The 23,686-nt window shown below is 45.0% G+C and overlaps 1 protein-coding gene across 1 annotated transcript in view; it reads left to right on the top strand.

Moving 5' to 3' along the window:
• Positions 1-23,686, top strand: part of SIGLEC1 (sialic acid binding Ig like lectin 1) — a 114,230-nt gene that overhangs the window by 69,229 nt on the left and 21,315 nt on the right. The window contains exons 14-19 of the mRNA XM_066572863.1: positions 891-1,187; positions 5,500-5,754; positions 7,505-7,804; positions 9,588-9,842; positions 14,677-14,973; positions 22,272-22,520. Coding sequence (XP_066428960.1) covers positions 891-1,187; positions 5,500-5,754; positions 7,505-7,804; positions 9,588-9,842; positions 14,677-14,973; positions 22,272-22,520 — 1,653 coding nt within the window. The remainder of the gene's footprint in view (positions 1-890; positions 1,188-5,499; positions 5,755-7,504; positions 7,805-9,587; positions 9,843-14,676; positions 14,974-22,271; positions 22,521-23,686) is intronic.

Here is a 23,686-nt window from a genome sequence, read left to right as displayed (position 1 = left end):
TAAGGTTTTTTGCTGCAGAATGGTGCGTTGTGTGTAAAAACTCATTGCATGTCCAATTCCTGGCCGTATCAAGGATGAGAAATAAGACCTCCTGATGCACATCTCTGCTCTGTCTGTGTGAATCGGACAACAAATGGACAGGTGTCTGTATGCTATCCAATGCTAATTGCGTCCGGGCCCCTCAGCTGCAGCTCACACATGACAAGTGTGCAACCAACCATAAAAGAAAGAAAAGCTATGGATGGGGAATGAAAAATAAACTAGGTAGTCGTCACTGGTTGGATGTACCCCGGTCCAGTCAGCCCAGAAGCTCCTGCAGCAGTCACATGCCATTAATGGCGGTATCACAGCTGAAGCTCAGACAACCCCCTTTAATTCTCCAGATCTGCTCTTCCCACCATAACTAGACACTGAACGCTTCATCTACCCTCATTGATGTTGGAGATTACAGAGGACTGATCCGTTCTCCTGCATGAATATAAGTTGATGTAGACTTTCTTCTATTAATATTTGTAAGGCACTTGTGGCCTTGTGGACAACAATAAGTTGGCTTGAGGTGACTTATAGACCATGCAAATGATACGCAAATGAGAGATGGAAGAAAGGCTCTTCAGCGCCACCTATTGGCCTTTCCTATGAGTTAATGTTGGACCATCATGTCTTTACTGCGCCTAATTCAATTAGTAAGCAAGGGGAAAAAATATCTACAATGAGGTGGTTCAATCGATAAAACACTCCACATGGACCATAGAGATCGCACTTCTAACATCTTCTGGGGTTTTCATTCATTTCAGTGGAGGGCGGAGCTAAAATATAATAACACATGAGACAATAAATCAAACAATGAGCCGTGGCACGGCTATGGAAGAAATAATCTCTGTCTTTTTTAGATGGCCCGCGGACACCGCTAGTGTCATCGTTTTGGGAAGCGCAGAGCGGACAGACTGGCATCATTCAGTGCTCGGTAGACAGTGACCCGCCATCCAGGCTGGCTTTGTACTTCAAAGGGATGATGATGTCATCTGATGCCAAAGGATCCCCAAGGGGCAGGATAAGAGTAACCTCTTCACAAAATGCGATAAAGATGGAGATCAGTGACGTTCGGCTGGAGGACGAAGGAACGTATCTTTGTGTGGCAATCAATTCCATTGGAGAGTCGAGAGCAACCGTCAACTTCACAGCACAAAGTAGGATGTCCGACCGCTAACTGTTGTAATGAGACCTTGTTAGATGTTTAATTACGGCACTCAATATGATGTAAATATGACATGTACACTTTATTCTGTGTGTTGGAATGATTACAGAGATACCAAATTAACCCCTTAACCTCACAGGGCGTACATTTATGAGTGTGTAGGGTTTATATAGACCGGGATCACGAGCCGATCATGCTCCATACAAAGCAGGCAGCAGCTGTCTGTGAGACAGCGCCTGCAACAGCTGCCATTAGCGCTAACGCTGCTCACTGCTGTTAACCCTCTAAATGCTGTTGTCAATTCTCTCAGCACATTTAAATGCCCAGTTATTTATTATTTTTTACTGGTTTTAAAACCTAAGAGCATTTTTTAGACGTGCTTTTTGCTGCCGCTTTCTGTGCTCCATAATGTCCTTCTTTTTCCATCCGTGGAGATGTGGGACGGACCGGCTTTTGTTGGATGGCCGGCAGATTTCGTTTCTATCATTTTAGGGTGAATGTTTTTTCATTTTTGGGGGAGCAAAGGGATAATATAAACCAATCCTGTGGCTGTGAATGTTCTCTTTTGGTGTTCACCATGTGGGATACATGATCTGAAATCCTGTTAGTTCTGACTTTTTGAGATAAAACAATGGCAATTAGGTTTGTTTTAATTGTTTATATTTTTGTATAGGGGCGGGTTTTGAACTTTCAATATACTCGGATTCTCATAAAATGAAAAATCTATGGTAGGAGTTGTCAGGATAGAAGGAAACTTTCTCCATGGGATTGTAACAGTGATAACAATATCAGAGCAAAAGAGAATTAATTGTGGAGAACTGACCTCTTGTAGGGAGGCTCTAGTACCCTGTTGTACCACCTCTAGCTTGGATACAAGATGTGATACGAGAGGACATGTAGGCTCTAGTACCCTGTTGTACCACCTCTAGCTTGGATACAAGATGTGATACGAGAGGACATGGAGGCTCTAGTACCCTGTTGTACCGCCTCTAGCTGGGATGCAAGATGTGATACAGGAGGGCAGGGAGGCTCTAGTACCCTGTTTCACCATCTCTAGCTTGGATGCAAGATGTGATATGGGCGGGCATGGAGGCTTTAGTACGCTGCTGTACCGGCTCTAGTCTGGTTACACGATGTGATACAGGTGGGCATGGAGGCTCTAGTACCCTGTTGTACCGCCTCTAGTTGGATACAAAGATGTGATACAGGTGGGCATGAAGGCTCTAGTACCCTGTTGTACCACCTCTAGCTTAGATACAAGATGTGGTACAGGTGGGCATGGAGGCTTTAGTACCCTGTTGTACCAGCTCTAGTTTGGTTACAAGATGTGATACTGGCATGCATGGAGGCTTTAGTACTCTGTTGTACTGACTTTAGCTTGGATACAAGATTTGATACATGCTGGCATGAAGGATCTAGTACCCTGTTGTACCACCTCTAGCTTGGATACAAGATGTGATATGGGTGGACATGGAGGCTCTAGTACCCTGTTATACCACCTCTAGTTTGGATACAAGATGTGATACGGGTGGGCATGGAGGCTCTAGTACCCTGTTGTACTGACTTTAGCTTGGATACAAGATTCGATACATGCTGGCATGAAGGATCTAGTACCCTGTTGTACCACCTCTAGCTTGGATACAAGATGTGATATGGGTGGACATGGAGGATCTAGTACCATGTTATACCACCTCTAGCTTGGATACAAGATGTGATACGGGTGGGCATGGAGGCTCTAGTACCCTGTTGTACCACCTCTAGCTTGGATACAAGATGTGATATGGGTGGACATGGAGGATCTAGTACCATGCTATACCACCTCTAGCTTGAATACAAGATGTGATACAGGCGGGGATGGATGAATGCAGGTTCTATATGATATCCTTCGGCATATCACTCCACATTTACTGCAAACTCAGAATGTCAAGGTTAAAATTCCAGTGTTGGTGATAAATCTGGAGACTAGGCAGGCCACAGAGGTTTGGTAATGTTGTGGAGGCATTCCTATAACACCCTTTCTTGTTGCCTGCTGAGTATTCTCCTGATGTAGGATGTTCTGACTATATCACTGTCATATAGCTGTTATTGTCCCTCGTACCTCTACTAGGGGTGACCAACTGTTGTATGTGATGGCCCCCCAGACCATCACACCAGCAGGGGGCAGTGTGCCATTCCACAGAAAAGGTAGGACTGAGGCACCCTGAGGTCTCCAGACCTTACCCGACTATCATTGGTGTCCAAACAAAACCTAGATTTATTACTGTAGATAACCCAGTTCCGCTCCATAGCAGTTTAGTTGTTCACAACAGCACTGCAAACACAGATAATGTTGGCTAGGTGTCAAAGGCCGTACACATAATGGGCACCATGAGACAAAATGTCCTTTAGCCAAACTCCTGGAAATGGTTCAGACAGATACTGGGGCCTGTAACGATGGTACCCTGTTGGGCTGCCTCTAGCTTAGCTGCTTGTGCATGTCAGATGAGTAGACAATTCACTCTATTGGTGGTCTATCAATGGTATTATAAGCCCGGTCGCCTTGTGTGGCCTAACGTATCCACTGGTTTCAACTCCCCCTAAAAGTCTGGTCAGAATGGCCCAGATGGTGGACAATTCATTGAAACAACTACCCAGCTTCTCGCATTCCATCAATGTGCCCCTTGCTTCGTACAGACATGTCTAGTGGTCATCATCCTCTACTCAATCAGAAAAAGAGGTTCACTACACACAAGTATGCCATGAAAGCCTTTTTTATAGGTCAAGGGAACCACTTTTAGGGCATCAGTTGGCAAAACCATTCATTTAATCATGCCACAACTGTAATGATTTGCATATCTGCCTGACATGTACTGAATGCTGAGTTTTGCAGCAAAATAACATCTCCTAGGTACTTGATTTTTTTTTACAAATAGTGTATATTTTAATATATTGAACCATATTTTATATATTTTAACCTGTTTTTACCTTTGTACAATGCACCACAATACTTTTGGATTGCAGTGCATTGTGTCATCCTATTACACCATGTCATGGCAGGTCAGGAGGTCTTCATTTGTCCTTTAGCTGCCATTCCTTTTATTTGGCATCCACTAATCGTGAGGGTCTTATTGGGGTACCGCTCTCTCTGTCTAACCACTTAAAGTCCTTTAAAATAGCCTGATTATTGAGCACCGAATAGTCATTGAGAGGTGTAAAAGAGCCAATGATCAGTGATTTTAAGCAGGCATAAAAATGCTTGTTGATCGGATGTACATCTCACCATGTGAACAGGGAGAAGTACAATCTTACTATTGGTCGTCTGTTCCCATAAGCCGATTCTCAGCCCATGTAAGAGAAAATTCAGTGAGCACCAACCGACATGCCTGTCATTTGGCGCTAGTTACACTGGGCTGAGAATCTGTCTAGTGTAAAAGGAACGTTAGATGCTGCGATCAATATAAGGGCGGGTGTTGGCTGTGTAATACATATGGAGTGGGGTCAGCTCCACACAAGCTTTATGCAAAGCAAATGATGCAGAGGAATTAAAATGCCAGGATTAGATTATCAAAGCTGCTAATGTCAACCATTAAAGGTCCTCATCATCTGAGGTACATGTGCTAAAAGTATTGAAGGGGTTTTCCGATATCTAAAAACTGCCTGATGATAAGTCAGTGACTAATGTATTGTCTGTAGTGGAAATGTTTCTGCAAGGCTCGGAGTATTGTCCTACATGTGCCACTTTATAGTCATACAGAGGCATAGGTCACCCATAATATACCCCTTCCACATTAAAAAAGTATACCACCTGGTGTATCGGATTCCTCTGCTTCAAAATTACAGTCAGCTACACTTTGCTATACCATTAATAAAAGGCATACTGACCTATCCTGTCATATAACGGGTGTAGACCCACAGTGCCACTGATGGATTTGGCTGAGGGACTCCTGAGGGAAGCTTAAGGGGTTTCTGGTATTCACCCTTTAACCACTTATTTTAGAGGGATCTTGTCTTTGTTGCAGGGAACCTCTAGGTTGTTACCATAGGAATAGTTTCAGTTCGGTGACCGCTGACCTGCGCAGGTCTAAAGGTACCGCTGTGCTACACAGAGCCATCTGTGGGTGTAATGTGCTTCACATACTGGGCAGCAGAGAGCAGAATAACTAGAGGAGCGGGTGCAATAGAGGGGCAAGATGATGACAATAAAGATGTCTACTTCTGAGGGGCAGTAAGACGGCACCATCTGGGGATCACTGACTACTGGGTGCAGGTGATATTACTTATGTTTGTCATTTCTTATCCTTTGAGCTACTTTTCTTGTTTTACAGCCACCAGAATCGTGATCAGCCCCTCATCAGTGGTTCAGGAGGGGCAGGCGGTGAGCTTGGCATGTGTAGTCGATACCGATGCTGCAAGTGCAGCGACATACACTTGGTATAAAAATGGAGTCAGGTACTCGGAAGGTTCTGTAAACACGCTGCAGTTCACCAATGTGAGCAGTGAGGACAGAGGGGCATTTTACTGCAGCGCTCAGACTCATCATGGGAACAAGAGCTCTCAGGCCTTCATTTTAAATGTCTTATGTAAGTAAAGAATGGTCCACATGGCGAGAACTACTGCTATTTGCAGAGTCCAAACAAATCATGTATGCAGAAATGTACATATAAGTGTCTTAGAAAACATAGGATAAGTCATAGACAGTGGTGTACATATAACATTGTAGAACAGATGGCGCTCCCATGGCAGAGATATCACCGTGCCTCCAATAATGGAGGTGGGCTTTGTCACCCAAAATAGGATTTTATGGATGTTTTTCTTTCCACATCTTCTCCATGAACATTGAGCCAATACACCCCCCCCCCCACCCCCCCACCCCCCTTTGTTTGCCAACATGACTTTAGTACTGTAGTCTGGCAATGCATTCCCAGCCTATGCACTGGGACTGCTACCACCTCGCCAAAAGCACTCCAAGCCGCTCTCCATAACTCCCACTCCTCCAATGCCCAAAGAAGACTCAGAGGCCAGCTTGGATTGAGTTGGCTACATTAGCTATTGTATTCTACAAAATATTAACATCTAAAAATGCGTTAATTTTATAAAGATTTTAACAAACTGGAGCAAGTTCAGAGAAGAGTTACCAAGACTGCAAATCATGTCCTATGAGGAACGGTTAAAGGATCTGGAAATGTTTAGCAAAAGAGAAGGCTGAGAGGAGACTTAATAGCGGTCTACAAATATCTGAAGGGCTGTCACAGTCAGAGGGAAAATAATATGTAAAAAAAGTCAGGATAGCGCTTCACGAGTAAGCAGGTTTATATATACTAAAAACGTACTGTTAAAATTTTGTATAACTCACCCGGTGTTAAGTGAAGATCCTGTTTATAGGATCTCCACTACACCCCTTGTCCAGATAAGCCTTAATTGTATAATGCCTTCAGTTCTCTGGTATCCTGCTGGGCCAGTCAGCTGGGGAGCAGCGTGTGTCCTCCGTCTCTCAGCCTGAGAGTCGCTCAGAAGAAATGACTGTGTTAAACAAACAATGGATCCGCGCTCCGAGAACTGAAGTTTCTTATCTTCTTTTTAAACAGGTTTATTTACACACAACGCGTTTCATCCTTTGACAAGGACTTTTTCAAGTGTGTCCTTGAAAAAGTCCTTGTCAAAGGATGAAACGCGTTGTGTGTAAATAAACCTGTTTAAAAAGAAGATAAGAAACTTCAGTTCTCGGAGCGCGGATCCATTGTTTGTTTAACACAGTCACAGTGCAGAGGGATCAGCCCTATTCTCATCTGCACAAGGAAAGACTAGAAGCAATGGGATGAAACTGAAAGGGAGGAGACACGGATTAGATATTAGACGGTGAGGGGGATCAATGAGTGGAACAGGTTGCCACGGGAGGTGGGGAGTTCTCCTTCAATGGAAGTGTTCAGAGACTGGACAGAATTAGTGAATCCCTCACTGAGCAGGGGGGTGGACCAGATGACCCTGAAGGTCCCTTCCAACTCTACCATTCTACAATTCTGTAATCTTTGCATTAGTATACAGGTAAATATTGTTGCTGAAAGTGATATTTGAGTTGATTTTCCCTTCACAGTGATATCCTGCAACATAGAACACTGGGCAGAAGTCATCATAGCATAAAGTCAGCTAAGTTATCATTAGTCCAATGGGTCACGTAAAGTATTGTACAAAGTATATAAAATAACCTTTTATATTAGATTGTTTAGTTATTTTTATGTTTCAGCTTCAGATCGTGCACAGCACATATAATGTGTATCTTTAGAAAAACGGCTAATGAACTGCCCCGTTATCTTTTACACTTCTTATCTACAGATCCTCCAAAAAACGTGAACATAAAATCATTTTTGGATACTGAACACAGAAAAGTGGCCATTTTTCTAGGCAGTGTCGACAGTAATCCACCATCAGAGCTGTCCTTATATAAAGATGGACAACTCATAGCTTCTTCAACTGATGGTAGAAGGTCCAACAAGAGGATACTGCCTTACTTCTTACCGGACCTACTGAGACTGGAAATCACGAACATCATGTCCACTGATCAAGGGAGCTATCTTTTCATTGCCAAGAACACCCTGGGAACAAACCAAGCCTCTGTTAACTTTATCGTGGAAGGTAACGCCAAACAACTGAAAATATTTAAATATTTTTTCAATCCATCCCCCCTAATCATGCTTGGGCAGGCCCATGGGGCAGCAGAGGAGATCTTCCCCTTCCACTAACCACAGCATCTAAGTAGTTAAACAGCCACAGCTAACTTGGATTGCAGCCTTTTCGGGTGGCTATTAACTGTTGAAAGCAGCTGATACCTTCTGGGGATGAGTGGTCCTTCTTGAGATGTCAGATTGTTGATCTTTTTGGCTGTACTGGAAGTCTTGGTGGTGCCTGAGTCCTGAGGGGCACCATTAGTACTTCGGAAAGGTAACTGCTGCAGCTGATGTGTTTTTGTGGCTTGTTATTTCCTTAGGTGTTACTTTGGTCATTGGTTTGTATTCCCTCAGTGTTTTCTGTCACTGATTTTTTTTCTCTTGTTTCATATTTGGATTTCATCCTGGTGTTTGTGGAACTCTGTCTGTCCGATTGCAGTGCCTCAGTCACTATTTAAGTCTGCTTCTGGGTCAGGTTGTTGCTGATTTTTCAGTCTTTGCGGAGAGAGGATGTGTTTTGGTAGTGGAAGTTCTGCTGTAAAGCTAAGTGATACAATTGTTTGTTGGTTAGTGTTTTCCTTTTCTTAGTTGCTAGAGTTAGTGGCTGAGGCACGAGATGAAGTGCCGCCTTTATCAAGGCGATAACCGTGCTTTAGGCAGGGCAGTTCTTGTCCTAGCAGTCAGGGTGAGGTTGTCCCTTGTGCAGATTACATGATATTTTACTCTGTTTCGTAGTCTGCTCCCTGTGTGACCATAGCCTTACCTTTGTCCTGGCCGTGATGCGCCTTACACTCAGGGCCAACGTGACAATAAGGTTGGCAAGAGGTGAACAACCACCAATCTAATATTGATCCCAAGAACAGGTTGTCAGTTTTAACCCCTACACACCGCATGACACACATGTATGTGATGGGAAGTGGGAGGATTACACAAAATGCCATATATTTAAGGCATGTAGATAACATAGGTTCAGAAGCTGAGAGTACGCCATCTTCAGCAGAAGCCAGCTGTAGCTGACAGCCAGCGTCTCACTGCAATAGTAGGGATTGGTGAGAACATCAATGTTTTTTCAGTGTTGATCATGACATGTGAGAAGTTCACAGAGGGAGAGACCCCTCTGTGCCATCATTAGCCCTCCACCATGAAATCGCAGATCCTGGCATAGCCTGTAATCACTATGATAAGTGATTATACACTGTAGAGGTACTGCAGTGTATTACATGAGCGCAGGTTCAAGTCTCAAGTCACAGAACATGGGGAAAAATGTAAAATAGTCTAAAAAAACAAAACAATTGTAAAAAAATGCCCCATTTTGTACCTTTCCCTCTTTTTCTCTTAGTTTCTTAATTTTCTTAACAAAAAACATGTTGATATTGTCACATGAATACAATAAATTGAACATGCTTTTTTGTGTTCATTTCGCCTTCCAAAACTGCAATAAAAGGGACCAAAAAGTCATATGTTACCCAAAATGGTACCAAAAAAACTACTGCTCATCATACAAAAGAGAAGCCCCAATATGATTCCACTAAAGACTATTCCTTGTCATGAAAAAAAAAAACAAGCTCTCATGTATATGCTGATGAAGGAAAATTAAAGAGTCATGGCTTCAGAAAAGTGACAATAAAAAAAACAAAAACTATAGGAAAATTGAATGTTTTCACCTTGGAGACCTGATGATGGTCCCTTCGGTTTTATGTATAATTGCTTTTGCCTTTTTCATTATCCTTTATTTTGCTACTTTTTGGCAGATGTCCGTGTTCTGGTCAGTCCATCCAGAGAACTGAGAGAAGGGCACATCGCCACCCTGACTTGTGAAGTTTTAGACAGTCCTGAAGAAATAATGAGTTACGCTTGGTACAAGAACAGTAGGTGGTTCCAAGAAGTCCAAGCTAGTTCCTTGGGACTTGGAGAAGTAAGTAGCAGTGATGCTGGATCCTACTCCTGCTCAGCCCGCACATCTACAGGCTCCAAGACATCGGCACCAGTCTCTTTATCTGTATTATGTGAGTAGGTGTAATGTGCCCTAATATGAGCCTAATGCTTACTGTATTTTGAACAATGAACTACTGATTATGCAGAATCTTCTCAAACTCCAAAAACTGTTTGCTTAGAAATGACCAAAGTAATACCAACTGCACAATGTAATCAATGATCTTATAAACAATACAGAAAAGTAGCTATCTGTGAATGATTGATCCCCCGATGTTGCCACCTTACAAGCAAAGTCCACAGCTGAGGAGATGGCAGAGTAGCTGTTAGGGATCTCATGGTGGCACTACCATCTCCTTCCCTGACAGGTCACTCTAGAAACGCTGGTGGTGCAGTTACATATATAAAACTTTGCATTGAAACGTCAGTATTTGTCACGGGTGACGCCACCATTCCATCCACTGTGGTGAACTCCGACAAGGGTGTAATAAATCGTCCACACACATAGGGCTGTACTTTAAATAGACTGAACTGGAAACGGTCGGTAAAGTCTTTCTTTACTAGAACATCCAGAGTGGATAATACAAAACAGTTCTTGCAATGGAGGATTGGCTTACAGACAACTTCTATTTGTGAGGAGGCAGGCAGGCTACTCGGGGTTTCTGGGTGCATTCAGTCCTGGTTATCTGTAAGATCTCTCTCACGAATTACTTCTCTCACTCTCTCTACCGGCCAACACTCACCTGTTTGGTTCCCAGGTAGCTTCTGGACTCTATACCAACTAAGACGGGGTATTCTCCATTCTCAGAAGATGGAATATCGCTCCGCTTCTTCCATATTGGATAGGCCTAGGTGGGGCTTTCTCCTTTCTCTCACAGTCCTCTTAGCAGATTGTAATCCACAAGTCGACTTGTAGACCCACTCAATTATTGTAGAGACTGCCCGACTGACTAGACTGTGTAGACTCTCTAGACTGAACTCACTTACTTGCACACCTTGCAAACGCATATATCTTTCATGCTCAAGTGACAACATTGGATACACACAAACTGTTATATTTCCCAGACATACCCAGACATTAACCTCTTATGTACTGCAGCTGTGAAATCCACATTGAAGACATGACAGACATTTAGGGACACATCTATTGGACATTTAGGAACAGTTATGCAGGGGCCAGATGTCTATACTTCGGACTACTACAGGTATATTTTACTGCTCTATGCGGCACAGTTGTTTTCACGCCGCCAGTGCTTTCTGTGGGTGAGATTACTAACTTAAAGGGGTTGTCCGGCCACACAGGGTAAAAATTTTTATAATGCTGCTGCTTTCCTTTCAGTAAGGATAGTAACAGACAGCATACAGGGGCTCAAACCGGCCGGCAGATCAGCTGCAATGTCAGTTTCTTACCTTAGATTCTGATCTTCACTGCAGCTTTCAAAGATGGCGCCTCTGTGCTGCCTTCTCACATGCTCTGCGCTCTCCCTCCTCTGTGTGCGCGCTCCCGATGGCAGTAAGAGACATGAAAAGGCAGGATTTCCCTCAGCTCACGTCCTAGCCCTGCCCACGACACGCCCACCTCTATTGAACTGATCTACAGTCTCTCCCCGCCCAGGCCCCGCCCCCTGCTGCATACTATAATCAGAGGGGGTGTGGCCAGGGGAGACTGCATTATACACTCATGGTTCACGATAAAATCGTACCATGAGTGTAAACAGCAGCACTATGTATAGTGAATGGAGAGGGGCTGGGGAGAGCCCAGAGAGAACTCTCCTGCAGCCCCCCACTGCAAGGCTACCTACTGCCCCCCCACCCTGCTAAAGTGAAACAAAACATTTCCCCACACTCACATGCCCTCATAGTGCCCCTCCCACAGCGACCCACCCCTCACAATGACCCCCCCCCCACAGTGCACTCTCCCACAGTGCCCCCTTAATGATCCCCCACAGTGCCACAAACAGTGCCCTCTACAGTACCCCCTACACATGCCCCCCAGTGTCACCCCTACAGTGCCCTCCAAAGTATCCCCCCTCATTCCCCCCAACCACAGCATTCTCCACAGTCCCCCCTCAACAGTGCCCCCCCCAGTATCCCCCCCCACAGTGCCCTCCGCAGTACCCCCCCTACACATGCCACCCCCCCAGAGTCCCCCCCATTGCACTCCAAAGTAGCCCCCCTCCACATGCCCCCCATCCACAGCGTCCCTATACAGTGCCCCCCCCTGTGACCTCCCCCACAGAGTCCCCCTTTACAGTGCCCACACACAAGTACACTAGCAGCACCCCCCCCCCCCTCCTCCCCCCGGGACTTCTGACAGCCGGGTCTCCTGACATTGCACATGCACACACACACACACACACACACATCACTGTCGCTCGCTCCCGCCCCCCCCCCCCCCCCCGGGACTTCTGACAGCCACTTGCACACATCCATCCTCCCTCCTCCCTCCCTCCTCCCCCCCCCCCCACGAGAGCCCGCCCCTCCTCTCATTCTTACCTTGGAGTTGAAGAGCCAGCAGACATGCCTCCTCAGGCAGAACTGAGCTTCCCAGGCTGAAGTTCTTCTGCACATGCGCAGAGCTGTGCTGGAGAGGCGCGTCCCCGGTCGTCCCGACAAGAAGAGGACTAGAGACTTGTCGGAACCAGAAACCATGGCAACCGAGGAGCAACACAGGGGGGGGGGGGCAGCCAAGAGGTAAGTGAATAACTTCTGTTTGCCTAATTTACAATGCACAATGTATATTACAAAGTGCATTGTATTGGGCAAACAGAAGTAATGAGACCTAATGTTTATGGCCGGACAACCCCTTTAAAGGCCTCTAGGCATGGAAATTGCCTTTACTTTTATCTATCTACATGTCCTTCTGTTAGAAGGTGTAAAGTGATGCTGTAGTTACTCCGTGTCTTCACCGATAACACCTGCTGCTCTCCTTAGAATTTGCACGTTCTGCTGTCTGCTGGCTGGTTTGTGAAACATATTGCATCCGGAGACTGTCTTATCACTCCACACCCCAGGAAACGTTTGACTCATTCTGTGAACAGGGGTGCGAGCACTGGATCCTTAGCAATGGTCCAATTTCCCCACGTGGATTCTGTCTCTCTCTGTAGCTGGCTGCTATTTCTAACCCTTTTTTTGGTGTGCACATCCAATGTCCCTTTTAGGTCAGCCTCACTTACGGTTCTGTTGCACGGGAGTCACCGTTGCTACTGACCAAAGCTGATCCTGGGTCAGTAGAGCGACTCTACTGCAGCTTTCTTTGCTCAGCCTCCTCGCTGTGTTGGTCAGCCATCTCCGGTCAGGCAGTCTCTGATTCCTTAGCACAGGATTCTTTGCCCTCTCCAGGAATCAAAGTTCCTGCTGCTTTTTCTCTCTGGCAGCAGCAGCTCCACTTGTTGCACCTCTTGTGTAGCTCCCCAGCAGTATCTCAGCTCGCCTACACACTCCCTGCACTCTACTGCTGATGTAGCAAAAAATCCCTTCCATCTGGTAGCCATCAGTTAAACAGTAAGAGTCCACCGCTAGGCACGCTCTGTTTGGCCATGCCACAATTTGGCAGATTTTGCTGCACATAATAATTTGGTGCAGCTTTTGGCACGTCTCTTAGTTCATTGCTATAGCAACACTTTAACCCTTTAGGGTAGCCCCTACACTCCTACCAATTATTGGGTAAATCCCTCTGAAATGTTTATGACTCACATAAGTCAAATTGAAGAGCATCAATAAAATGGTTCACCTACATAGATAAATAGGTATTGGGTTGAATTCTGGTGCAATTTTCTCCAAATGGGTGTATATGTCTTGCTCCACATTTAAAGGGATTGTCCAATTCTATGCTATTGGTGGTCTAGCCACTGGATAAGCCATCAGTAGTAGGTCCATGACAGTCTGCCACCCAGGACCCTCTTTGATGAGCTGTGCACTTGTGTACTGAGCTGCTTTCTACAGGAATCAGGCAGCTCAGTTTTCACTGCAGTAGCGAGTCTTGGTATTGCAGGCAAGTTCCCATTGAAGTGAATGGAATCTGCCTGTAACACCAACCCTGGCCACATCCATTGGAACTGAGCTCTCAGCTTCCTGCAAAAATCAGCTCAGTGCATGAGTGCATGGGTCCAGAGAACTGCTGATCACTGGGGTCCCTGCCAGCAGACCCTTGCTGATCTACAGTTGATCGATCTTGTGAATAGGCTATCTGTAGTCTACAATTGGACAACCCTTTTAAGCCTCTTTTAAGCCTCATTCGATAAGTGGGCATGGTGTAATGGGGATGGGTGTGGCTTGACAGGTAAGCTGCATGTTTTGCAATATGACAACATACACCAGCATGGTGCTAAATACTGGCACAAAGTTAGGGTCCATTTAGACACAAAGATGATCGCTCAAAAGATGGCTTTTGAGTGATAATTTTGCATGATCTACTAATTGGTACTAATGCTTATTAGTACCAATTAGTAGCCTGTGAGCTTCTGGGAGCTGAATTTATTCAGCGGACCACCTGTTGTTCTCTGAATAAATTCTCTTTGCTCTGCCAGCGGGGCTGACAGCTGAGAACATCTGAGACAATGCAATCAGCTGTTATCAGCGCTCCCCGGGCAGAGCACAGCGTGTGGTCCGTCTTATCAGCTGTTCTGCTGAATGTCGGATTTCAAGTTGAACTGAAGTCCATCGTTCGGCAGAAAAATGAAAGATGGGCACATTTACATGCAATGATTATCGCTGAAAACATGGCTTTGAGCGGATTTTGAGGGATAATCATTGTCTAAATGGGCCTTATGTCAACCCATGTGCCCTTGACTGAAACAACAATGTGTGAAACAGGAAGTCCCAGGCTGCTTCCTACTTCAAGGAGATGTTCATCACTTCCATGTAGAATTTCCTCATCATTCATTTTGATTTCCATTCTTTGAACAGATCCACCGAGGAACCTGTCCCTGACTTCATTTCTAGAGCTCCAGGGTAGACAACGAGGGGTAATACTGTGCACTGTGGACAGCAACCCTGCCTCACAAATGCATCTTCTCAAGGGAAAAGAAACATTTGACTCCTCCGGGCTTCATGACGTCACCCAACAGCTCCAACTGTCTTCATCTCATAACACATTGAGGCTAGAAATTGGAGACATCACAACAAAGAACCAAGGAGAATACAAGTGTCAGGCGCAAAACTCTCTAGGAACTGTGGAAAAATCCATTAAATTCACTCCACAAAGTGAGTAGAGATTATGTACTACACTGTATATATGAGCTTGTGTGCTGGATGACAACTTGGCTGTGCATCCTTTATAGGGGATGTCCCAGAAAGAAACTTGAGAGTAAGACAGCGTTGCTGCAAAGAAGCAAAAATTAGTACATGTGACTACCTCAAGCAGTTATTCAGGTGGAAAGGCTTTTGAATAGAAAGGGGCACTATTCTAGCATTAGTCCTTGAATATCTGGGGACATAGACAGCAGGGGGCACTGTTCTAACATTCGTTCTGGAATCTCTGGGGATATTAATAGCATGAGGTGCAATTCTAACATTAGTCATGGAATATCTGGGTATATAAACAGCAGTTGGCACTATTAGAACATTAAATCCCCAGGCATTCCAGGTTTAATGCTATAATAAAGCCACTGGCTGCTCATATCCTCAGGAATTCTAGTACTAAACAGCAGGTGACGCTATTATAATATTAGACCTGGAATACTTGGGGAAATAAACAGCAGGTGGCACTATTATAACATTAGTCCTGGAAAATCTAGAGATATAAACAAAAGATGGCGCTATCTGAACATTAGTTCTGGAATATCTGAGGTTGTAAACAGCAGACAGCACTATTCTAACATCAATCCTGGAATATCTGGGGATATAAACAGCAGGTGGCACTATTCTAACATTAGTACTGGAATATCTGGGGATATAGGGTGGGTTCACATGATCGTGTTTTTGTGCATGTGTACGCACGCACAAAACACGTTTGTATTTACAACAATGCATTCCCTATGGTGTGTGCACATGTCCGTACTTTGCAGGCGTGTGCCTGCAAAGATAGGTCATGCGTGCACCATTGGGAATGCACACATTCTTTTCAATGGAGCCGTGGCTGCTGCAGGCAACTTTATTGAAAACAATGCTCTGCCGGCCCCCTGCATTGTTTTCAGGGAAGGGCTTTACATATAAGCTCTTCCCTAAAAAAGAAACATTTTATGTAAAAAGAATTTAAAAAAAATACTTACCTCTGCACCGCTACAGTGTCCCCCACGGGGATGAAGAACACATCTGCATGCAGCAGATGTTTCCTTCACCCCCATTAGTTAAAAGAATTCCCTGCTGCTACATATGCCACATCTGTGATAGATGCAGCAGAGGAATTCTTCAATTCTCAACCGCAGCTGTCACACATGACAGCTGCGGTAGAGAATTCTGCTGCCGCCATCCCCGTTAATGGCTTTTCAGGGAAGGGCTTTATAGTGCCAGACCATTCTGATATATGCAGTTTACCATGCAGACCAGCAACCTATTAATGACGCTATGGTAATTTGGCGGGTTGCCCTGCACTTCCTTCAGTGAACCACATTGGTACTGCCACCCTGGGCTCCCCCTGGAGTCTTAAAGCCATGCTGCATGTGAATGATAGATAATAAATGCAAGGCATTGGCAACCCGCCGAATTATCATGGCGTCATTAATAGATTGCTGGTCTGCATGGTGACTACATATATCAGAATGGTCTGGCACCCTGTATCCACTATGTGTGGGAGTGTACGCCAAGCATCCACCCCCCTCATTATCAGGAGGCAGTGTGAGTGGTTGTCTTATCGGTGTCCTGCACAGGTGTTATTGGCTCCTCCATTTGGTAGTCAGCTACCTGCATGGTGAGAGGAGGACGCATCTATATGCTCTCCTCAGTCAGTAAGGAACGGCCATTTTCTGTGATTGTTTTTAATTCTTGATTCCCCCTTCTGTGATGCCTTTATATTAGTGTAGGGACCCACTACAACGTAAGGAACCGTGAAGTGGTTAGTGGGCTCATGTATCTTGGCCAACATCCAACCAATGCCTTGCATTTATTATCTATCATTCACATGCAGTGTGGCATTAAGACTCCAGGGGGAGCCCAGGGTGGCAGTACCAATGTGGTTCACTGATGGATATGCAGGGCAACCCGCCAAATTATCATGGCGTCATTAATAGGTTGCTGGTCTGCATGGTGAACTACATATATCAGAATGGTCTGGCACCCTGTATCCACTATGTGTGGGAGTGTACGCCAAGCAGCCACCCCCCTCTATATCAAGAGGCAGTGTGAGTGGGTGTCTCATCGGTGTCCTGCACAGGTGTAATTTGCTCCTCTATTTGGTAGTCAGCTACCTGCATGGTGAGAGGATGCATCTTTATGCACTACCGTGGGGACAAGATCCAGTACCAGGTCCCCCGGGCTGAATTGCCTGACCTTTGTCGTTCTATTATACACACGGGCTTGGCTCTCCTGAGCCCCGAGGAGTTGCTCTCTCACCGCGGTCATGACTTTGGCAATTCTGTCTTGCATCTGGGCCACATGTTCCACCACACTTCTATGCACAGTAACCTCGGCCTCCCACATTTCTTTGGCAATATCAAGCAATCTACGGCGTTGTCGCGCATATAACAACTCAAACAGCGAGAAGCCCGTGGATGCTTGTGGGACCTCTCGGATGCAGAAGAGCAGGTAGGGAAGTAGACAGTCCCAGTCTCATCCATCCTTCTTTACCACCATTTTCAACATACTTTTTAAGGTTTTATTAAACCTTTCCACCAACCCGTCGGTCTGCAGATGGTAGACAGAGGTACCTAACTGCTTAATTTTAAGCAGTTTGCAGAGTTCCTGCATCACCTTGGACATAAATGGAGTCCCCTGGTCTGTTAATATTTCTTTTGGTATACCCACTCTTGAAAATATGTGAAACAATTCCTTCCCAATGCTTTTGGAGGAAGTATTCCTCTTCGGAACTGCTTCTGGGTACCTGGTTGCTTAACAAACTACTACCAAAATATACTGGTGACCCCTAGCTGACTTTACCAGGGACCCTACAAGGTCCATGGCAACCCATTCGAATGGTACTTCAATTATAGGTAACAGGATTAACGGGCTCTTAAAATGTGGAGCAGGAGCGGTCACCTGGCAGGTGGGACAGGATTGGCAAAACTGTAAGATGCGCTCCTGCATTTTTTAGGCCCCCTAATATGTGATGTGGGCCAAGTGTAAGACTGTGTGTCTATAGGAACCAGGTACTAGAAGCTGCTCCACTACCTCATCTCTAATTTTGGTCACTCTGTACAATAACTCATTTTTAATGTCAAAGTGAGGGAAGCTCTCTCCCGCCCCTGTACTCCGCGGTGCACCATTTATAACAGACACATTCTCAAACACATTTTTTAAAGTCTGGTCATTAGTCTGGGCAGATCCAAAATTACCCAGTGCCACCTCAAGATCAAGCATCTGAGGTTCTGACAGCTCCTCTTCCTCGGTTACCCCTGCAAAAGGCAATTCATCATTATGGACTCCACTGTCCTGGTTACCCACTGGTAACAAATTGATCCATAAGTTCCAAAACAGGGGAAAGTCTCTCCCAAGGACAACAGGGTAGATCAAATTTTCCACCACCCCAACCTTGTGTGCACACACTTCAGAGTCAGTGTCTATGGATACCTGGGAAGCTGCCTACCCTTTTGTGTCCCCATGTATGCAAATGACCCCCAGTTTTTCCCCCTGTAGTAACATAAGGGGAAGGGAGGCCAAGCTCCCTGAGTCCAGTAGGGCCGACACTTTGACCCCGTTCACCGTTACCTGGCACCTCTGGGGCTGTGGGTCCTTGGCCGGCATCACAATACATACCGGATGCGCAAACCACGAACATCGCCGACCATAAGTACAGTCCATGGGCTCGGTTTTGCCGGACAGTGGGCTGCAATATGCCCTAGCTTCTGGCACTCCCAGCACACTAGCGGGGTGACTTGGCTGACAGGCTCCGCTCCTCTTAAACTCTTTGGCTTCTCCTCCATGCTGACCCGGGATTCCTTCCTCCGAGCATCCAACCCAGGGTTGACACCACGAGGTGCTGCTCTTGCAGTGCAAAGCGCCTCCTCCACTGTGAGATATCTCTACACAAGGCCCACCAACTCATCTGCATTCTTGGGATCTCCTTGGACAACCCAACACTGCATGGGCCTAGACAGGGACTGCACAAATCGGTCCATCACCACTTTTTCTACAATCTGAGCAGCTGATGATGTCTCCAGCTGTAGCCATTTTTGAGCCAGTGTAAGCAGGTCAAACATTTGAGACCGGGGTGGCTTCTCTGGTGAATACTTCCAGTTATGCACCCGCTGTGCTCTGACTGCCGTGCTGACTCCCAGGCGAGCAAGGATTTCGGCTTTTAACTTTGCATATTCTCTTGCATCCTGCTGCGCCAAATCATAATACACCTTCTGGGGTTCTCCAATTAAGTATGGGGCCAACACCTGCGTCCACCGCTCTTGAGGCAATTGCGCCTTCTACGCCACCCTTTCAACAATGCCAAGGAAGGCCTCCACGTGATCTTGTGGCGTCACATCTATGTGTATATACTGCGGAGAAAGTAACTGACATCTATGTGTATATACTGAGGGGAATCTACCTCACCTCTATGTGTATATACTGAACAGAATCTACCTCACTTCTATGTGTATATACTGAGGAGAATCTGCCTCCCCTCTATGTGTATATACTGAGGAGAATTTACCTCACCTCTATGTGTATATACTGAGAATCTAACTGACCTCTGTCCTCATAATATGAGGATCATATAACTGACCTCTATTTGTATATACTGTGGAGGATATAACTAACCTCTGTGTATATACTGAGGACAATCTCCCTTACCTCTAGGTGTATATACTGAGGAGAATCTACCTCACCTCTATGTATATATACTGAGGAGAATATAAATGACCCCTGTGTGTGTATATACTAAGGAGAATCTACCTCACCTCTCTGTGTATATTCTGAGGAGAATCTACCTCACCTCTATGTGTATATACTGAGGAGAATCTACCTCACCTCTGTGTGTGTATATACTGTAACAGGGTAAGAGGAATAGCCTGGAGTGGAAGGTATGTGTCAAAGAGGCTATTAGCCTCTGGGAGGTAGTCCGGTCCACTTTCACTCCAGGCCAGATCTTACCACCTGTCCAGCCTGCCATTTAAGGAGACAGGTGGAAGGTAGAGAGGTGTCTGTGTGCGCCTGGGAGATACAGGCTGCAAGTACTCTGTGACTTCCACTGTGAACAGAGAGAGACGCTGTGGACGAGGCGCTACCTAGTTGCAGCAGGACCGCTGGAGGGGATACGCCTGCCCTTGGACTAGAGCCTAAGAGACTGAAGGCAGAAGGACCAGCTGCGCTCTGGACATCCACAGGTCTGTACACCTCTACGGACTGGTATGGTCTCCTCAGCTGAGGAGTGACCTGTGTCACCTCCGGACTGAGGAGGGTTAAATCTGAACAAGAGACTTTTTGTTGCTATCATTTACCATTTATCTGGAGACCCAGTTATTTATGTTCCTGTTAAAGACTGTGTAAATAAACCAAAAGAAAAGAAAAGTGATGGTTTGGAGTGCTCTTTAACCCCCGCTGTGCTACAATACTTAGGAGAATCTACCTCACATCTATGTGTATATTCTGAGGAGAACCTACCTCACAACTATGTGTATATACTGAGGAGAAGATAATTGACCTCTATGTGTATATACTGAGGAGAATCTACCCAACCTCTATGTGTATATACAGAGGAGAATCTACCTCCCCTCTATGTGTATATACTGAGGAGAAGATAACTGACCTCTATGTGTATATACTGAGGGGAATCTACCCCAACCCTTACGTGTATATACTGAGAAGAATATAAATTACCTCTGTGTGTATTTACTGAGGAGAATCTAACGCTCCTCTATGTGTATATACTGAGGAGAATATAACGCTCCTCTATGTGTATATACTGAGGAGAATATAACTGACCACTGTGTATATACTGAGGAGAATCTACCTCACTTCTCTGCGTGCGTATTCTGAGGAGAATCTACCTCACCTCTATGTGTATATATTGGAAATTTAAGTGACCTCTGTGTGCATATACTGAGGATAATATAACTGACCTCTATTTGTATATACTGTGGAGGATATAACTGGCCACTGTGTATATACTGAGGACAATCTAACTGACCTCTGTGCATATACAGAGCATAATATAACTGACTTCTATGTGCATATACTGAAAGGCTGTAAAGTACATAAGAAAGCAGTCATGAACTGCAGGCATGGAACATGCCTTGAAGGCTAAAAAGGGACTGCAACCTCCTGTCTGGGAGTAAATTGGAATAAAAGGGGGCGTTACCTTTGAGGGTGAAAAGTGAGGGAGTGGGAGGGGTGGCACATTTTACAGAGGGACATCAGTACATGCAGTCTGAGGAGAATCTAACGCTCCCCTAAGTATATACATATTTTATTCCTTGGTTGCTTTAAAGTAACTACAACTTCATAAATTTTTCAATCAAAAAACAGGCAAACAACTGTTGTTTGCTCGGGCAAAGCTGGGTATATCTGCTAGTCTATACATTTATCTGGGTATTGGTGCATCTTGTCTTCACCGGAAGAATGGGTGGAGACACAGGTTGGCCTTGTTGAGTTATATTGGAGGGACAGCTGATGCCCACAACAGTGGATTGGCTGATATCAGGTGTTCTGGTATGTGTGCTTCCTGGCTGGGCTGCAATCTCCATTCATCTGCTCTTCTGGCCACTGCTGTGAGTCTCCCCCAATGGCCTGCAATGTCCACTCCCGACCCTGCTGTCACTTGGCATGTAACTTCGCCATCATCTCCCCTCACGGCTCGAGTCACTGTCTCAGCTGTAATTCCATCATTTTCCCTCCTGCTCACTGTCATTCACACCACTGCTCTGCCTTGTCCCATCCAACTCCTGCGCTCTGTGTGTGCTCCTCACTGGATTACCTCTCCCGCCTTGTGTCACTTACCCCTCCACCGCTCTCCTTTGTCCCCTCCTGACTCCTGTGCTGTCAGTCTTCTCGCTGCCATCCCATCTGCGCTAGAATCTGTGCTCCATTTTTCCTGCTGCGCCGATGAATCTGGCCCCGCTCGGTCCTCAACACTACACTGCTGTAAAGTGAGGTACATAAGCCGTGGATCACCTACACTCCGGTCCCCCGCTGTTACTCGCCGCCGGCCTATATTCTCTGCTGTAATGTGTCCATGCTCTCTGTAGAGCCAGAGTGAAGATAGCCAATCATCAGCTGTGGATGTTCCCTATAAGTGCACCAGCACATATCCATGTCTCTACCTGTAGTTCTGGTGGAGACAAGATGCACCAGCACCATATATCTGTTTGAGATATAACTGCAGGCCTGAGTTTTCCAGCAATCCGACATTCCTATTTGGATGTATTTTTTTTCTCAATGAGTGTAATCATAATAACATAGTTCTGCCACTTATATTTTAGGTGCGAGGCTGAAAGTGGCCCCATCTGAAGAGATATATGAAGGCCAGTCTGTGACTCTAACTTGTGAGGTTCCCCGAATGGACAACATAACTTACACTTGGTACAAGAACAATAAGTGGCTTCATGAAGGTCCTGAGAAGATCTATGTACTGAACAATGTGTCCAGCTCAGAAACTGGTTCCTACCACTGCCTGGCCAATCACTGGAGGGGCAACAGGAGCTCCCCGCTGGTTGGGATAAGCGTACTATGTAAGTGTTACTTCTACTTCTGTTAGAGGGCAAAGACCTGTTATAATTACGGTAAGGGAGTCCTTCACTTAACCCCCAACAGTCACATTAGATTTGGACCCCCCCAAATGTCACTTATAGATTTTTAATTTATGTCTCATATAAATATATTTGGCACCTTAAGTGCATTTTAACCGCTTAGTTAAATTGTTTCCCCTTTTCTGTTCCAGTGGTCACAACTCTTATATTTTGGGGATGAATTCTAGTTTTTACAGGAAACTATTTTGGGTCCATATAATGTACTGAATAACTTATTAATTTTTTGTTGTAGGGCAATGAATTTAAAAAAAAAAAGAAATCTCACATTGTTTTGGGGGATTTTTTAATGGTGTTCACGGTGCATCTTAAATATTATGTTACCTTTAATCTACGAGTCATTACGATTCTGACAACACCAAATTTTTAAAAGGTTTTATGATGTTTTATTGCTATTGCACAATATAACAAAAACACTTTCTGTGGAGTCGCATTCCAGGACCAGAACATTTCTAATTTTTCGTCGACAGAGCTGTATATAGGCTTGATTTTTGAGGGACAACTTTAGTTTTTATTGGTACCACTATGAGGTACATATGACTTTTTGATTATTTTTTTATCCATCTTTTGCCAAAGCAAGATGAACTGAAGACAACTATTCTGGCATTTTCAATTCTTTAGGCTTTTTTAAATGGAATGTACTGTGTTAGATAAATTACTATTTTATAGTATGGGTTGTTATGGATCTATCTAGGGTTTTGTTGTTATTTTTTTCAATATTTAAAGCCTTGTTTAAGAGGAAAAAAAGCTTTGTAATTTTTCTTTTCTGTAAAAATGTTTAAAGGATCATTGGGGTTTAGAGAAGTGATTATATGAGCAAGGCCTAATTTCTCACTCCTTTTCTGGGAAAACTAACCTATACATAGAATCATAGAATGGTAGAGTTGGAAGGGACCTCCAGGGTCATCAGATGCAACCCCCTGCTCAGTGCAGGATTTACTAAATCATCCCAAACATATATTTGTGCAGTCTTTGTTTGAACACTTCCATTGAAGGAGAACTCCCCACCCCCCGTGGCAACCTGTTCCACTCATTGATCCCCCTCACTGTCTAATATCTAAACTGTGTCTCCTACCTTTCAGTTTCATCCC

Source organism: Eleutherodactylus coqui, chromosome 7 (genome assembly GCF_035609145.1).
Source record: "Eleutherodactylus coqui strain aEleCoq1 chromosome 7, aEleCoq1.hap1, whole genome shotgun sequence".
In the NCBI taxonomy this organism is placed as follows: Eukaryota; Metazoa; Chordata; class Amphibia; order Anura; family Eleutherodactylidae; genus Eleutherodactylus; species Eleutherodactylus coqui.
The sequence above is the reverse complement of the archived record's forward strand: the minus strand, read 5'-3'. Positions and strand labels throughout refer to the sequence as shown.